This window comes from Scardinius erythrophthalmus, assembly GCF_964197995.2.
Source record: "Scardinius erythrophthalmus genome assembly, chromosome: 13".
In the NCBI taxonomy this organism is placed as follows: domain Eukaryota; kingdom Metazoa; phylum Chordata; class Actinopteri; order Cypriniformes; family Leuciscidae; genus Scardinius; species Scardinius erythrophthalmus.
Genome location: NC_138233.1, coordinates 32,501 through 50,669, shown reverse-complemented (window position 1 = coordinate 50,669; position 18,169 = coordinate 32,501). Strand labels below are relative to the sequence as shown.

At 45.9% G+C, this 18,169-nt stretch overlaps 1 protein-coding gene across 2 annotated transcripts in view; it reads right to left on the bottom strand.

Annotated features, from left to right (window-relative positions):
• The window catches only part of stag3 (STAG3 cohesin complex component), a 186,176-nt gene that overhangs the window by 139,798 nt on the left and 28,209 nt on the right, over positions 1-18,169 (bottom strand). For both annotated transcript variants that reach the window (XM_081381948.1, XM_081381949.1), the window contains exons 9-13: positions 13,571-13,768; positions 13,398-13,493; positions 9,942-10,021; positions 9,727-9,834; positions 9,538-9,622 (exon numbers count right to left, since the gene is read on the bottom strand). In XM_081381948.1, coding sequence (XP_081238074.1) covers positions 9,538-9,622; positions 9,727-9,834; positions 9,942-10,021; positions 13,398-13,493; positions 13,571-13,768 — 567 coding nt within the window. The remainder of the gene's footprint in view (positions 1-9,537; positions 9,623-9,726; positions 9,835-9,941; positions 10,022-13,397; positions 13,494-13,570; positions 13,769-18,169) is intronic.

Here is an 18,169-nt window from a genome sequence, read left to right as displayed (position 1 = left end):
ACTGCTACAGAACATCTGAACACACACACACAAAAAAAAAAAGTACATCGACGGTTCTTCTTCTGACTGTTCTCCAAAATATAATCAAATGTATATTTCTGCAAGCATGTTTAAACTGGTTAACTGTCAACGGCAGGCAAAGGCATTCGTTTTCAAGTCGAGTTCGCACGCCACTGCGCAACAATACACACAAACTACCGCGGGATGGCGGGTGTTCATAAACTGTGAACAATGGTAGCTTTATTTAATGTAAATTAATTTATACGTCCAAAAAACGTGTAATGTCATACTTTCTAGTATCGTGGCGTAGTAATCTGTTTGGTTGTAAAATGTAGGCTTACCTGAGTGAAATGAAATCGAATAGCCTATATCGTCCTGTGGAATCATTCATTCACAGACAGCTTACGAAGATGTTCAACTAATAAAGATCTTCATCGCTGGCAAAAAGTTGATGCATTTGAAGATTTGCTCTCACTTGACTGTAGCTAGTAGCTACTGTAGGTCCACTGCCACTTCATCTAACGCTCTTGATGTGCTTAAATCTTTCTGTTACGACTCCGAGTCGAGTGTGAATTGAAAGGGCTTCAGATGATTCAGTGCGTGCAGGAACTGAACAGATCATTCAAACTGATTCGCGAACCGATTTAGACAGATCTGCCAACTTGTTTGATGAAGTCTTTGAACAGAATCGACTCAAAAGAGTCATTCATTTGTGAATTGTGAAATGGATTTGAGCGATGCTCAAGTCCATTCATTTCTGGACTTGAGCATCGCTCAAGTCCAGAAAAAAGATACAGCGCGCTTGGAATAAACTACGCATTTAACAACACATATTGCATTAAAAAAAAGTAACGAGAGGAACGTCGCCCAATGTAACGAAGTAAAAGTACAGTTTTTTCATTAGAAATGTACTCGAGTAAAAGTAATAAGTACCCACATTCAAATCTACTCTTAAAAGTACAATTTTTCTAAAAAAGTACTCAAGTAAATGTACTTCGTTACTACCCACCTCTGGTTCTGAGGGTATGTGAGTGTGTTCTGAGGGTGTGTGAGTGTGCTCTGAGGGTGTGTGAGTGTGTTCTGAGGGTGTGTGAGTGTGTTCTGAGGGTGAGTGCATGTGTTCGTTCTGAGGGTGTGTGAGTGTGTTCTGAGGGTGTGTTAGTGTGTTCTGAGGGTGTGTGAGTGTGTTCTGAGGGTGTGTGAGTGTGTGTTCTGAGGGTATGTGAGTGTGTTCTGAGGGTATGTGAGTGTGTTCTGAGGGTGTGTGAGTGTGTTCTGAGGGTGTGTGAGTGTGTTCTGAGGGTGTGTGCTCTGAGGGTGTGTGAGTGTGTTCTGAGGGTGTGTGAGTGTGTGTTCTGAGGGTGTGTGAGTGTGCTCTGAGGGTGTGTGAGTGTGCTCTGAGGGTGTGTGAGTGTGTTCTGAGGGTGTGTGCTCTGAGGGTGTGTGAGTGTGTTCTGAGGGTGTGTGCTCTGAGGGTGTGTGAGTGTGTTCTGAGGGTGTGTGCTCTGAGGGTGTGTGAGTGTGTTCTGAGTGTGTTCTGAGGGTGTGTGAGTGTGTTCTGAGGGTGTGTGAGTGTGTTCTGAGGGTGTGTGCGTGTGTTCTGAGGGTGTTCTGAGTGTGTTCTGAGGGTGTGTGAGTGTGCTCTGAGGGTGTGTGAGTGTGTTCTGAGGGTGTGTGAGTGTGCTCTGAGGGTGTGTGAGTGCGTTCTGAGGGTGTGTGAGTGTGTTCTGAGGGTGTGTGAGTGTGCTCTGAGGGTGTGTGAGTGTGTTCTGAGGGTGTGTGAGTGTGTTCTGAGGGTGTGTGAGCGTGTTCTGAGGGTGTGTGAGTGTGTTCTGAGGGTGTGTGAGTGTGTTCTGAGGGTGTGTGAGTGTGTTCTGAGGGTGTGTGCGTGTGCTCTGAGGGTGTGTGAGTGTGTTCTGAGGGTGTGTGCGTGTGCTCTGAGGGTGTGTGAGTGTGTTCTGAGGGTGTGTGAGTGTGCTCTGAGGGTGAGTGCATGTGTTCTGAGGGTGTGTGAGTGTGTTCTGAGGGTGTGTGAGTGTGTTCTGAGGGTGTGTGCGTGTGCTCTGAGGGTGTGTGAGTGTGTTCTGAGGGTGTGTGAGTGTGCTCTGAGGGTGAGTGCATGTGTTCTGAGGGTGTGTGAGTGTGTTCTGAGGGTGTGTGAGTGTGCTCTGAGGGTGTGTGAGTGTGTTCTGAGGGTGTGTGAGTGTGTTCTGAGGGTGTGTGAGCGTGTTCTGAGGGTGTGTGAGTGTGTTCTGAGGGTGTGTGAGTGTGTTCTGAGGGTGTGTGCGTGTGCTCTGAGGGTGTGTGAGTGTGTTCTGAGGGTGTGTGCGTGTGCTCTGAGGGTGTGTGAGTGTGTTCTGAGGGTGTGTGAGTGTGTTCTGAGGGTGTGTGAGTGTGTTCTGAGGGTGTGTGAGTGTTGTGAGGGTGTGTGAGTGTGTTCTGAGGGTGTGTGCGTGTGCTCTGAGGGTGTGTGAGTGTGCTCTGAGGGTGTGTGAGTGTGCTCTGAGGGTGTGTGAGTGTGCTCTGAGGGTGAGTGCATGTGTTCTGAGGGTGTGTGAGTGTGTTCTGAGGGTGTGTGAGTGTGTTCTGAGGGTTTTCTGAGTGTGCTCTGAGGGTGTGTGAGTGTGTTCTGAGGGTTTTCTGAGTGTGTTCTGAGGGTGTGTGAGTGTGCTCTGAGGGTGTGTGAGTGTGTTCTGAGGGTGTGTGAGTGTGTTCTGAGGGTGTGTGAGTGTGTTCTGAGGGTGTGTGAGTGTGTTCTGAGGGTGTGTGAGTGTGCTCTGAGGGTGATTGCATGTGTTCTGAGGGATGTGTGAGCCTGAGCTGAGGCAGATAACAGAGGATCCGGCGTCCTGCGCTCATGATAACAGCCTATCTCTGTCTGACAATCACACACACACACACACACACACACGTGCCTGTGATCCTGAGGAGAGGACGCTGGAGAAGAAGTGCTCCTGTATGGATGTACTCTAGCAGGGTCATGAGATCACACATCATTACTCGGGTATGAGGCTGTCAGTGAACATCATTAATGTTCCTATAATATTTATTTTCCTTTAAAAAGCCTGTAATCTGCAGTCCATCAAACGTCAGATGAGTGTTATGTTTAAATGTTCCCGAATCGACCCGGTACTCAGTGTCACTGCAGGAGGACTGGTGTCGTTGTGTTGGATCCACTGCTTTTCTGAGTGTGTTCTGAGGGTGTGTGAGTGTGCTCTGAGGGTGTGTGAGTGTGTTCTGAGGGTGTGTGAGTGTGTTCTGAGGGTGTGTGAGTGTGTTCTGAGGGTGTGTGAGTGTGCTCTGAGGGTGTGTGCATGTGTTCTGAGGGTGTGTGAGTGTGCTCTGAGGGTGTGTGAGTGTGTTCTGAGGGTGTGTGAGTGTGCTCTGAGGGTGTGTGCATGTGTTCTGAGGGTGTGTGAGTGTGCTCTGAGGGTGTGTGAGTGTGCTCTGAGGGTGTGTGAGTGTGTTCTGAGGGTGAGTGCATGTGTTCTGAGGGTGTGTGAGTGTGTTCTGAGGGTGTGTGCGTGTGTTCTGAGGGTGTGTGAGTGTGTGTTCTGAGCAGAGGTGGGTAGAGTACACAAAAACTGTACTCAGGTAAAAGTACAAGTACTTATAGAAATATTTACTCAAAGTAAAAGTAAAAGTAATAATCTTAATAGTTACTTGAGTAAGAGTAAAAAAGTATCCAATGAAAAAACTACTCAAGTAGTGAGTAACTAGTTACTTCGGATCATATAGGCCTATATATATAAGTTATTTTATATAGCGCCTTTCTCAAACCCAAGGTCGCTTTACATAGTAGGAAGGCAAGGAAACACAACAACAACAACCAAAACAACATATATATATATACATATATATATATATATATATATATGAAGACTTCATGATGCAAAAGCCTCTGAGTGCCATCTGAAATTTTCTTCTAAAACAATCATTTGTATCAAGCTCGTATATTTAAGGTTAGTAATTACACTTTAATGACAATTAATAGGTAGGCTACTTTTCATTGCCATTTAAGTCTGAACATAAACATACAAGCTTGATAAAAATGCTCTTTTAGAAGAAAATTTCAGATGGTACTTAGAGGCTTTTGCCTCTGAAGTCGTAGGCTATATATAAAATGATATATTTAGATTTTGTTTATTTAAATGACTATTATTATCAGCTATCTTTGCAACAAAAACAGAAGAGAGACATAAGCATTATTTCTGCCATCTGTATAGCTCGAAAATCATTGCCTGTCCTCTGGTTTGTAGAATATTAACTTATACAACTACATTTGGATTATTATAAAATTTCGAAATAAAATGAATCTGCAGTGTTGCATTCAAATGTATTTACAGAGAAGAGTTAAAAACTCTTCACATGTGCTCGCGCTCATGACTGCTACAGAACATCTGAACACACACACACAAAAAAAAAAAGTACATCGACGGTTCTTCTTCTGACTGTTCTCCAAAATATAATCAAATGTATATTTCTGCAAGCATGTTTAAACTGGTTAACTGTCAACGGCAGGCAAAGGCATTCGTTTTCAAGTCGAGTTCGCACGCCACTGCGCAACAATACACACAAACTACCGCGGGATGGCGGGTGTTCATAAACTGTGAACAATGGTAGCTTTATTTAATGTAAATTAATTTATACGTCCAAAAAACGTGTAATGTCATACTTTCTAGTATCGTGGCGTAGTAATCTGTTTGGTTGTAAAATGTAGGCTTACCTGAGTGAAATGAAATCGAATAGCCTATATCGTCCTGTGGAATCATTCATTCACAGACAGCTTACGAAGATGTTCAACTAATAAAGATCTTCATCGCTGGCAAAAAGTTGATGCATTTGAAGATTTGCTCTCACTTGACTGTAGCTAGTAGCTACTGTAGGTCCACTGCCACTTCATCTAACGCTCTTGATGTGCTTAAATCTTTCTGTTACGACTCCGAGTCGAGTGTGAATTGAAAGGGCTTCAGATGATTCAGTGCGTGCAGGAACTGAACAGATCATTCAAACTGATTCGCGAACCGATTTAGACAGATCTGCCAACTTGTTTGATGAAGTCTTTGAACAGAATCGACTCAAAAGAGTCATTCATTTGTGAATTGTGAAATGGATTTGAGCGATGCTCAAGTCCATTCATTTCTGGACTTGAGCATCGCTCAAGTCCAGAAAAAAGATACAGCGCGCTTGGAATAAACTACGCATTTAACAACACATATTGCATTAAAATAAAGTAACGAGAGGAACGTCGCCCAATGTAACGAAGTAAAAGTACAGTTTTTTCATTAGAAATGTACTCGAGTAAAAGTAATAAGTACCCACATTCAAATCTACTCTTAAAAGTACAATTTTTCTAAAAAAGTACTCAAGTAAATGTACTTCGTTACTACCCACCTCTGGTTCTGAGGGTATGTGAGTGTGTTCTGAGGGTGTGTGAGTGTGCTCTGAGGGTGTGTGAGTGTGTTCTGAGGGTGTGTGAGTGTGTTCTGAGGGTGAGTGCATGTGTTCGTTCTGAGGGTGTGTGAGTGTGTTCTGAGGGTGTGTGAGTGTGTTCTGAGGGTGTGTGAGTGTGTGTTCTGAGGGTATGTGAGTGTGTTCTGAGGGTATGTGAGTGTGTTCTGAGGGTGTGTGAGTGTGTTCTGAGGGTGTGTGAGTGTGTTCTGAGGGTGTGTGCTCTGAGGGTGTGTGAGTGTGTTCTGAGGGTGTGTGAGTGTGTGTTCTGAGGGTGTGTGAGTGTGCTCTGAGGGTGTGTGAGTGTGCTCTGAGGGTGTGTGAGTGTGTTCTGAGGGTGTGTGCTCTGAGGGTGTGTGAGTGTGTTCTGAGGGTGTGTGCTCTGAGGGTGTGTGAGTGTGTTCTGAGGGTGTGTGCTCTGAGGGTGTGTGAGTGTGTTCTGAGGGTGTGTGAGTGTGTTCTGAGGGTGTGTGAGTGTGTTCTGAGGGTGTGTGCGTGTGTTCTGAGGGTGTTCTGAGTGTGTTCTGAGGGTGTGTGAGTGTGTTCTGAGGGTGTGTGAGTGTGCTCTGAGGGTGTGTGAGTGTGTTCTGAGGGTGTGTGAGTGTGCTCTGAGGGTGTGTGAGTGCGTTCTGAGGGTGTGTGAGTGTGTTCTGAGGGTGTGTGAGTGTGCTCTGAGGGTGTGTGAGTGTGTTCTGAGGGTGTGTGAGTGTGTTCTGAGGGTGTGTGAGCGTGTTCTGAGGGTGTGTGCGTGTGTTCTGAGGGTGTGTGAGTGTGTGTTCTGAGGGTATGTGAGTGTGTTCTGAGGGTGTGTGCGTGTGCTCTGAGGGTGTGTGAGTGTGTTCTGAGGGTGTGTGCGTGTGCTCTGAGGGTGTGTGAGTGTGTTCTGAGGGTGTGTGAGTGTGCTCTGAGGGTGAGTGCATGTGTTCTGAGGGTGTGTGAGTGTGTTCTGAGGGTGTGTGAGTGTGTTCTGAGGGTGTGTGCGTGTGCTCTGAGGGTGTGTGAGTGTGTTCTGAGGGTGTGTGAGTGTGCTCTGAGGGTGAGTGCATGTGTTCTGAGGGTGTGTGCGTGTGCTCTGAGGGTGTGTGAGTGTGTTCTGAGGGTGTGTGCGTGTGCTCTGAGGGTGTGTGAGTGTGTTCTGAGGGTGTGTGAGTGTGTTCTGAGGGTGTGTGAGTGTGTTCTGAGGGTGTGTGAGTGTGCTCTGAGGGTGTGTGAGTGTGTTCTGAGGGTGTGTGAGTGTGTTCTGAGGGTGTGTGAGCGTGTTCTGAGGGTGTGTGAGTGTGTTCTGAGGGTGTGTGAGTGTGTTCTGAGGGTGTGTGCGTGTGCTCTGAGGGTGTGTGAGTGTGTTCTGAGGGTGTGTGCGTGTGCTCTGAGGGTGTGTGAGTGTGTTCTGAGGGTGTGTGAGTGTGCTCTGAGGGTGAGTGCATGTGTTCTGAGGGTGTGTGAGTGTGTTCTGAGGGTGTGTGAGTGTGTTCTGAGGGTGTGTGAGTGTTGTGAGGGTGTGTGAGTGTGTTCTGAGGGTGTGTGCGTGTGCTCTGAGGGTGTGTGAGTGTGCTCTGAGGGTGTGTGAGTGTGCTCTGAGGGTGAGTGCATGTGTTCTGAGGGTGTGTGAGTGTGTTCTGAGGGTTTTCTGAGTGTGCTCTGAGGGTGTGTGAGTGTGTTCTGAGGGTTTTCTGAGTGTGTTCTGAGGGTGTGTGAGTGTGCTCTGAGGGTGTGTGAGTGTGTTCTGAGGGTGTGTGAGTGTGTTCTGAGGGTGTGTGAGTGTGTTCTGAGGGTGTTCTGAGGGTGTGTGAGTGTGTTCTGAGGGTGTGTGAGTGTGCTCTGAGGGTGAGTGCATGTGTTCTGAGGGTGTGTGAGTGTGTTCTGAGGGTGAGTGAGTGTGTTCTGAGGGTGTGTGAGTGTGCTCTGAGGGTGAGTGCATGTGTTCTGAGGGTGTGTGAGTGTGTTCTGAGGGTGTGTGAGTGTGCTCTGAGGGTGAGTGCATGTGTTCTGAGGGTGTGTGAGTGTGCTCTGAGGGTGTGTGAGTGTGTTCTGAGGGTGTTCTGAGGGTGTTCTGAGGGTGTGTGAGTGTGCTCTGAGGGTGTGTGAGTGTGTTCTGAGGGTGTGTGAGTGTGTTCTGAGGGTGTGTGAGTGTGTTCTGAGGGTGTGTGAGTGTGTTCTGAGGGTGAGTGAGTGTGTTCTGAGGGTGTGTGAGTGTGTTCTGAGGGTGTGTGAGTGTGTTCTGAGGGTGTGTGAGTGTGTTCTGAGGGTGAGTGAGTGTGTTCTGAGGGTGTGTGAGTGTGTTCTGAGGGTGTGTGAGTGTGTTCTGAGGGTGTTCTGAGTGTGTTCTGAGGGTGTGTGCGTGTGTTCTGAGGGTGAGTGAGTGTGTTCTGAGGGTGTGTGAGTGTGTTCTGAGGGTGTGTGAGTGTGTTCTGAGGGTGAGTGAGTGTGTTCTGAGGGTGTGTGAGTGTGTTCTGAGGGTGTGTGAGTGTGTTCTGAGGGTGAGTGAGTGTGTTCTGAGGGTGAGTGAGTGTGTTCTGAGGGTGTGTGAGTGTGTTCTGAGGGTGTGTGAGTGTGTTCTGAGGGTGTGTGAGTGTGTTCTGAGGGTGAGTGAGTGTGTTCTGAGGGTGTGTGAGTGTGTTCTGAGGGTGTGTGAGTGTGTTCTGAGGGTGAGTGAGTGTGTTCTGAGGGTGTGTGAGTGTGCTCTGAGGGTGTGTGAGTGTGCTCTGAGGGTGTGTGAGTGTGTTCTGAGGGTGTGTGAGTGTGTTCTGAGGGTGAGTGAGTGTGTTCTGAGGGTGTGTGAGTGTGTTCTGAGGGTGTGTGAGTGTTCTGAGGGTGTTCTGAGTGTGTTCTGAGGGTGTGTGCGTGTGTTCTGAGGGTGAGTGAGTGTGTTCTGAGGGTGTGTGAGTGTGTTCTGAGGGTGAGTGAGTGTGTTCTGAGGGTGTGTGAGTGTGTTCTGAGGGTGAGTGAGTGTGTTCTGAGGTTGTGTGAGTGTGTTCTGAGGTTGTGTGAGTGTGTTCTGAGGTTGTGTGAGTGTGTTCTGAGGGTGTGTGAGTGTGTTCTGAGGGTGAGTGAGTGTGTTCTGAGGGTGAGTGAGTGTGTTCTGAGGGTGAGTGAGTGTGTTCTGAGTGTGTTCTGAGGGTGTGTGAGTGTGTTCTGAGGGTGAGTGAGTGTGTTCTGAGGGTGAGTGAGTGTGTTCTGAGGGTGTGTGAGTGTGTTCTGAGGGTGTGTGAGTGTGTTCTGAGGGTGAGTGAGTGTGTTCTGAGGGTGTGTGAGTGTGTTCTGAGGGTGTGTGAGTGTGTTCTGAGGGTGTTCTGAGTGTGTTCTGAGGGTGTGTGAGTGTGTTCTGAGGGTGTGTGCGTGTGTTCTGAGGGTGTGTGAGTGTGTTCTGAGGGTGTGTGAGTGTGTTCTGAGGGTGTTCTGAGTGTGTTCTGAGGGTGTGTGCGTGTGTTCTGAGGGTGTGTGTGTGTGTGTGTGTGTGTGTGTGTGTGTGTGTGTGTGTGTTTCTGAGGGTGTGTGAGTGTGTTCTGAGGGTGTGTGAGTGTGTTCTGAGGGTGAGTGAGTGTGTTCTGAGGGTGTGTGAGTGTGTTCTGAGGGTGTGTGAGTGTGTTCTGAGGGTGAGTGAGTGTGTTCTGAGGGTGTGTGAGTGTGTTCTGAGGGTGTGTGAGTGTGTTCTGAGGGTGTTCTGAGTGTGTTCTGAGGGTGTTCTGAGTGTGTTCTGAGGGTGTGTGCGTGTGTTCTGAGGGTGTGTGAGTGTGTTCTGAGGGTGTGTGAGTGTGTTCTGAGGGTGTTCTGAGTGTGTTCTGAGGGTGTGTGCGTGTGTTCTGAGGGTGTGTGTGTGTGTGTGTGTGTGTGTGTGTGTGTGTGTGTGTTTTCTGAGGGTGTGTGTGTGTGTGTGCTCTGAGGGTGTGTGTGTGTTTTCTGAAGGTGTGTGTGGGCACTAGTTTCCTTCAGGTACAAACATCCACACCAATCAGTGAAAGTCTTGGCAAAAACATTCATGCATTCTTAAGTGAAACTAAACACTTTACGGTCACTGCATGCACACGGATCATGTGATCTGTGAGAGGAAAGAGAGAAGCAGGTGCATGATGGGATTGAGTGGTTCACCTCGCTCTTAATGAAGAAATGAGCCAGCAAACGGAGAAAAGAAACACTGCGTTTGTCTGAGCGTCCGTCTAACACACTGCACAGCCTGCACACAAGATCACAACACATGACGGTCCGTGACGCGTGTGTGTGTGTGTGTGTGTGGAGAGATGATGATGATGATGATGATGATGATGATGATGAACGTACGTGTGGTACAGGAATGCTCCGGCTGCGCAGGCGAGACCTCGGTGTGTGGAGAAAACCAGAGGATACACAGCAGCGCACTCCTCTTCACTCAGGCCCTCTTCTGTCTGCCTGCACACACACACACCATCAATGCTGATGTGTATAAGCATAGAGATGCGTTCAGCAGTGACATCACTTCCTCTTGAGAACCGGATGAAGCTCCAGCTGAAACTCACTGTTGGATGAGCAGCAACAGCTTCACCGCTTCCACAGCCACATCTGAGTCTTTATCCAGGATCATACACACCATCCGCTCCTGAGGAGAAGCACACACACACACACACACACACACACACACACACTCATCATCCTCATCTCTCCACACACTGCACTCGCACTCCACACACACTGAACACACACTGCACACACACATACACTCCACACACACATACACTGCACATACACTGCACTCACACTCCACACACACATACACTGCACACACACTGCACTCACACTGCACACACACATACACTCCACACACACATACACTCCACACACACATACACTGCACTCACACTGCACACACACATACACTGCACATACACTGCACTCACACTCCACACACACATACACTGCACACACACTACACTCACACTCCACACACACATACACTCCACACACACAAACACTCCACACACACATACACTGCACTCACACTGCACACACACATACACTGCACACACACTGCACTCACACTCCACACACATACACTCCACACACACATACACTCCACATACACATACACTGCACTCACACTGCACACACACATACACTGCACACACACATACACTGCACACACACTGCACACACACATACACTGCACACACACTGCACTCACACATACACTCCACACACACATACACTCCACATACACATACACTGCACTCACACTCCACACACACATACACTGCACACACACACACACTGCACTCACACTGCACTCACACTGCACTCACACTGCACTCACACTGCACTCACACTGCACACACACTGCACACACACTCCACACACACATACACTCCACATACACATACACTCCACATACACATACACTGCACTCACACTGCACACACACATACACTGCACACACACATACACTGCACACACACTCCACACACACATACACTCCACACACACATACACTCCACATACACATACACTGCACTCACACTCCACACACACATACACTGCACACACACACACACACTGCACTCACACTGCACTCACACTGCACTCACACTGCACACACACTGCACACACACTCCACACACACATACACTGCACTCACACTGCACATACACTGCACTCACACTCCACACACACATACACTGCACTCACACTCCACACACACATACACTGCACTCACACTCCACACACACATACACTCCACACACACATACACTCCACACACACATACACTCCACACACACATACACTCCACACACACATACACTCCACACACACATACACTGCACTCACACTCTACACACACATACACTCCACACACACATACACTCCACACACACATACACTGCACTCACACTCTACACACACATACACTGCACACACACTGCACTCACACTCTACACACACATACACTGCACACACACATACACTGCACACACACATACACTGCACACACACTCTACACACACATACACTGCACACACACATACACTGCACACACACTGCACACACACATACACTGCACACACACTGCACTCACACTTAGGGCTGGGCGATAAAACGATAACGATATGTATCGCGATAGACACGTAATCAATATCAATAAAAAATGCGTTCGATAAAACATTTTTTTTTTTCTTCGTCGGAAGAAACCAGAGGTTGCGAAAGCAAATTTGGTTGCATAAACAAAGGCACTCAACTCTCTGGTAACCTTGCAACGTAGGGGGTGACACGCAACAGCCAGTCAGTATGGTTGCGCAATATTGTTGTCTCGTGTTGGATTCTTCAGTAACAGAACAGGCGTGTAGTGATACAGCGATTGTTGATAAAACAGGAAAAGTCAGCTCGCCTGACTTCAAGTCTGACCGTAGTCAGACCATGTCGTCTGCAGATTATGCAAGACCATCGTCAGTTTCTCTGTTATTCGCGTGCTGATGAGCTGTTTTAACGTGTGCGTTTCTCAGCGCGTACACGTGAAGCTCACATGCACTCTGTCTACCAGCGCCTGTGGATACTGGACTGTATTTCGAGTCTTATTGTGCTAATACTGTTATATACACACAAGGTTTACATAAACTAGTCGGATATGTCTAAAGTGAAAGCAAACTTGAGAAAATTGAGAGAAAATCTGCTTGTCAAATGCGTGTATATTAAACGCGTCGCGCGCAGCTCTTAAAGAGACAGTAATAGGCTAATAGTAAACACGCTGCCGCTTGTCCTTAAAGGGATAGTTCACCCAAAAATAAAAATTCTCTCATTATTTACGCACTCTAATGTTGTTTCAAACCTGTATTAATTTCCTTCTTATATTTTCAAATATTAATATTTTGAAGAATGTGGCTATCCAAACAGTAAACAGAGCTATCCCTTTAATGTAAATAAAACAACAAAATGCAAAGAGAAAATCATTCACTGCTCTTGACTGATAACTTTAATAGTAGCTTTAATAAGTATCAATGTATAATTTATACAGTGAAGTATGTTTTGTTTTATTTTCATATTTGTTCATTTAATTACTTTCTTCAATGCTACTGTTAAATACACCTACTGTAGCTGAAAACATAAGCACTGTTTATTTAATCTGTATATTAGGTTGTGTGTACGTGTAATGTGTATCTTTGATCTTAATATTTAATAACAAAGAACATACTGAGAACTTTTTTTATCTTCGCCCCTGTCTGCCATTCTTTTTTATTTTTGAGCATTACAGCCAAACTAATGTCCATATTTTGAAAACAGCCACAAAATAGTAAAACCAACATAAAAAAGAATCGTGATAAAATCATTAATCGTGATTTTCCTGAAAAAAATCGTAATATTATATGTTTGCCATATCGCCCACCCCTTTATAAAGCATTTCTTACGTATTCTTTAATTTTGCACCTTAATGTTAAGAGATAATTGTTAAGTGTTCATTCAGATTTTAGACTAATTATTTGAGTGAGTGTTTTCCGTGGTCGTGTTGACATTTCTGCCTTTATAACTGATGGGATTATAATCAGAAAGTTTAAAATAAAAAATCTTTAAATGTAATGTATTTGTCTCCTGGACTGGTCCTTATTTTAAATATGTCATAAAAAATATCAATAATTATCGATATCGACCGATATGAAACACTTATATCGTGATACAGTTTTCAGCCATATCGCCCAGCCCTACTCACACTGCACTCACACTGCACTCACACTGCACACACACTGCACACACACTGCACACACACTGCACACACACTGCACTCACACTGCACTCACACTGCACTCACACTGCACTCACACTGCACACACACTGCACTCACACTGCACTCACACTGCACACACACTGCACACACACTGCACACACACTGCACACACACTGCACACACACTGCACACACACATACACTGCACACACACATACACTGCACACACACTGCACTCGCACTCCACACACACAGACACACACACTCACCCTGAAGCGGCTGGTGAACAGCTCGAGGCGGCTGATGAACTCCTGCTCGTACAGCTTCTGGAGGGTCAACACACACTGCAGACGCACCGCCGCTTGCTGAAACACACACACACGCAGTGTGACTGTACAAGCTCTCAGATCTGATCATCAGTGTGTGTTTCTGCTCAGCGCACCTTGTCATGCAGCATCCAGCCCACGTATTTGAGGTGTTCGTCGTTGAGGAAGCGCACGGGATTCTCCCGGATCCACACGCCCATCTCCTGCATACACACGGCCCGGATCTCAGGGACACGGTCCCGGTACCGGTGCACGAACACACCCTTGAAGATCCCGTTCATCAGAGAGCGCAGGTCCTCCTGATGCTCCAGCAGCTGCACACACACACACACACACAGTTTATAGCTAATATGTGTGTGTGTGTGTGTGTGTGTGTGTGTAAGTGAGGTTTGAGTGAGAGAGAGTGTGTGTGTGAGTGACTGGGTTCTACGCTAATTTTTTCCCCCCAAGGATTACATGTGCTCCTAAAAGTGTCAGTTGTGTAGCTGTCATCAGAAGTGTCAGTTGTGTAGCTGTCATCAGAAGTGTCAGTTGTGTAGCTGTCATCAGAAGTGTCAGATGTGTAGCTGTCATCAGAAGTGTCAGTTGTGTAGCTGTCATTAAAAGTGTCAGTTGTGTAGCTGTCATCAGAAGTGTCAGATGTGTAGCTGTCATCAGAAGTGTCAGTTGTGTAGCTGTCATTAAAAGTGTCAGTTGTGTAGCTGTCATCAGAAGTGTCAGTTGTGTAGCTGTCATCAGAAGTGTCAGTTGTGTAGCTGTCATCAGAAGTGTCAGATGTGTAGCTGTCATCAGAAGTATCAGTTGTGTAGCTGTCATCAGAAGTGTCAGTTGTGTAGCTGTCATTAAAAGTGTCAGTTGTGTAGCTGTCATCAGAAGTGTCAGATGTGTAGCTGTCATCAGAAGTGTCAGTTGTGTAGCTGTCATTAGAAGTGTCAGTTGTGTAGCTGTCATCAGAAGTGTCAGTTGTGTAGCTGTCATCAGAAGTGTCAGATGTGTAGCTGTCATCAGAAGTGTCAGTTGTGTAGCTGTCATTAAAAGTGTCAGTTGTGTAGCTGTCATCAGAAGTGTCAGTTGTGTAGCTGTCATCAGAAGTGTCAGATGTGTAGCTGTCATCAGAAGTGTCAGTTGTGTAGCTGTCATCAGAAGTGTCAGTTGTGTAGCTGTCATTAAAAGTGTCAGTTGTGTAGCTGTCATCAGAAGTGTCAGTTGTGTAGCTGTCATCAGAAGTGTCAGATGTGTAGCTGTCATCAGAAGTGTCAGTTGTGTAGCTGTCATTAGAAGTGTCAGTTGTGTAGCTGTCATTAAAAGTGTCAGTTGTGTAGCTGTCATTAGAAGTGTCATTAGAAGTGTCAGTTGTGTAGCTGTCATTAAAAGTGTCAGTTGTGTAGCTGTCATTAGAAGTGTCAGTTGTGTAGCTGTCATCAGAAGTGTCAGATGTGTAGCTGTCATCAGAAGTGTCAGTTGTGTAGCTGTCATTAGAAGTGTCAGTTGTGTAGCTGTCATTAAAAGTGTCAGTTGTGTAGCTGTCATTAGAAGTGTCAGTTGTGTAGCTGTCATTAAAAGTGTCAGTTGTGTAGCTGTCATTAGAAGTGTCATTAGAAGTGTCAGTTGTGTAGCTGTCATTAAAAGTGTCAGTTGTGTAGCTGTCATTAGAAGTGTCAGTTGTGTAGCTGTCATCAGAAGTGTCAGATGTGTAGCTGTCATTAGAAGTGTCAGTTGTGTAGCTGTCATTAGAAGTGTCAGTTGTGTAGCTGTCATTAAAAGTGTCAGTTGTGTAGCTGTCATTAGAGGTGTCAGTTGTGTAGCTGTCATTAGAGGTGTCAGTTGTGTAGCTGTCATTAGAAGTGTCAGTTGTGTAGCTGTCATTAGAGGTGTCAGTTGTGTAGCTGTCAATAGAGGTGTCAGTTGTGTAGCTGTCATTAGAGGTGTCAGTTGTGTAGCTGTCATTAGAGGTGTCAGTTGTGTAGCTGTCATTAGAAGTGTCAGTTGTGTAGCTGTCATTAGAAGTGTCAGTTGTGTAGCTGTCATCAGAAGTGTCAGATGTGTAGCTGTCATCAGAAGTGTCAGATGTGTAGCTGTCATTAGAAGTGTCAGTTGTGTAGCTGTCATTAGAAGTGTCAGTTGTGTAGCTGTCATTAGAAGTGTCATTAGAAGTGTCAGTTGTGTAGCTGTCATTAAAAGTGTCAGTTGTGTAGCTATCATTAGAAGTGTCAGTTGTGTAGCTGTCATCAGAAGTGTCAGTTGTGTAGCTGTCATCAGAAGTGTCAGTTGTGTAGCTGTCATCAGAAGTGTCAGTTGTGTAGCTGTCATCAGAAGTGTCAGTTGTGTAGCTGTCATCAGAAGTGTCAGATATGTAGCTGTCATCAGAAGTGTCAGTTGTGTAGCTGTCATCAGAGGTGTCAGTTGTGTAGCTGTCATTAGAAGTGTCAGTTGTGTAGCTGTCATTAGAAGTGTCAGTTGTGTAGCTGTCATTAAAAGTGTCAGTTGTGTAGCTGTCATTAGAGGTGTCAGTTGTGTAGCTGTCATCAGAAGTGTCAGTTGTGTAGCTGTCATTAGAGGTGTCAGTTGTGTAGCTGTCATCAGAAGTGTCAGTTGTGTAGCTGTCATTAGAGGTGTCAGTTGTGTAGCTGTCATTAGAAGTGTCAGTTGTGTAGCTGTCATTAGAAGTGTCATTAGAAGTGTCAGTTGTGTAGCTGTCATCAGAAGTGTCAGTTGTGTAGCTGTCATCAGAAGTGTCAGTTGTGTAGCTGTCATTAGATGTGTCAGTTGTGTAGCTGTCATTAGAGGTGTCAGTTGTGTAGCTGTCATTAGAAGTGTCAGTTGTGTAGCTGTCATCAGAAGTGTCAGTTGTGTAGCTGTCATTAGAGGTGTCAGTTGTGTAGCTGTCATCAGAAGTGTCAGTTGTGTAGCTGTCATTAGAAGTGTCAGTTGTGTAGCTGTCATTAGAAGTGTCATTAGAAGTGTCAGTTGTGTAGCTGTCATCAGAAGTGTCAGTTGTGTAGCTGTCATCAGAAGTGTCAGTTGTGTAGCTGTCATCAGAAGTGTCAGTTGTGTAGCTGTCATTAGAGGTGTCAGTTGTGTAGCTGTCATTAGAAGTGTCAGTTGTGTAGCTGTCATTAGAAGTGTCAGTTGTGTAGCTGTCATTAGAAGTGTCAGTTGTGTAGCTGTCATTAGAAGTGTCATTAGAAGTGTCAGTTGTGTAGCTGTCATCAGAAGTGTCAGTTGTGTAGCTGTCATCAGAAGTGTCAGTTGTGTAGCTGTCATCAGAAGTGTCAGTTGTGTAGCTGTCATCAGATGTGTAGCTGTCATCAGAAGTGTCAGTTGTGTAGCTGTCATCAGAAGTGTCAGTTGTGTAGCTGTCATCAGAAGTGTCAGTTGTGTAGCTGTCATCAGAAGTGTCAGTTCTGTAGCTGTCATCAGATGTGTAGCTGTCATCAGAAGTGTCAGTTGTGTAGCTGTCATCAGAAGTGTCAGTTGTGTAGCTGTCATCAGAAGTGTCAGTTGTGTAGCTGTCATCAGATGTGTAGCTGTCATCAGAAGTGTCAGTTGTGTAGCTGTCATCAGAAGTGTCAGTTGTGTAGCTGTCATCAGATGTGTAGCTGTCATCAGAAGTGTCAGTTGTGTAGCTGTCATCAGAAGTGTCAGTTGTGTAGCTGTCATCAGAAGTGTCAGTTGTGTAGCTGTCATCAGAAGTGTCAGTTGTGTAGCTGTCATCAGAAGTGTCAGTTGTGTAGCTGTCATCAGAAGTGTCAGTTGTGTAGCTGTCATCAGAAGTGTCAGTTGTGTAGCTGTCATCAGAAGTGTCAGTTGTGTAGCTGTCATCAGATGTGTAGCTGTCATCAGAAGTGTCAGTTGTGTAGCTGTCATCAGAAGTGTCAGTTGTGTAGCTGTCATCAGATGTGTAGCTGTCATCAGAAGTGTCAGTTGTGTAGCTGTCATCAGAAGTGTCAGTTGTGTAGCTGTCATCAGAAGTGTCAGTTGTGTAGCTGTCATCAGAAGTGTCAGTTGTGTAGCTGTCATTAGAAGTGTCAGTTGTGTAGCTGTCATTAGAAGTGTCAGTTGTGTAGCTGTCATTAGAAGTGTCAGTTGTGTAGCTGTCATCAGAAGTGTCAGTTGTGTAGCTGTCATCAGAAGTGTCAGTTGTGTAGCTGTCATCAGATGTGTAGCTGTCATCAGAAGTGTCAGTTGTGTAGCTGTCATCAGAAGTGTCAGTTGTGTAGCTGTCATCAGAAGTGTCAGTTGTGTAGCTGTCATCAGAAGTGTCAGTTGTGTAGCTGTCATCAGATGTGTAGCTGTCATCAGAAGTGTCAGTTGTGTAGCTGTCATCAGAAGTGTCAGTTGTGTAGCTGTCATCAGAAGTGTCAGTTGTGTAGCTGTCATCAGAAGTGTCAGTTGTGTAGCTGTCATCAGAAGTGTCAGTTGTGTAGCTGTCATCAGATGTGTAGCTGTCATCAGAAGTGTCAGTTGTGTAGCTGTCATCAGAAGTGTCAGTTGTGTAGCTGTCATCAGAAGTGTCAGTTGTGTAGCTGTCATCAGAAGTGTCAGTTGTGTAGCTGTCATCAGATGTGTAGCTGTCATCAGAAGTGTCAGTTGTGTAGCTGTCATCAGAAGTGTCAGTTGTGTAGCTGTCATCAGAAGTGTCAGTTGTGTAGCTGTCATCAGAAGTGTCAGTTGTGTAGCTGTCATCAGATGTGTAGCTGTCATCAGAAGTGTCA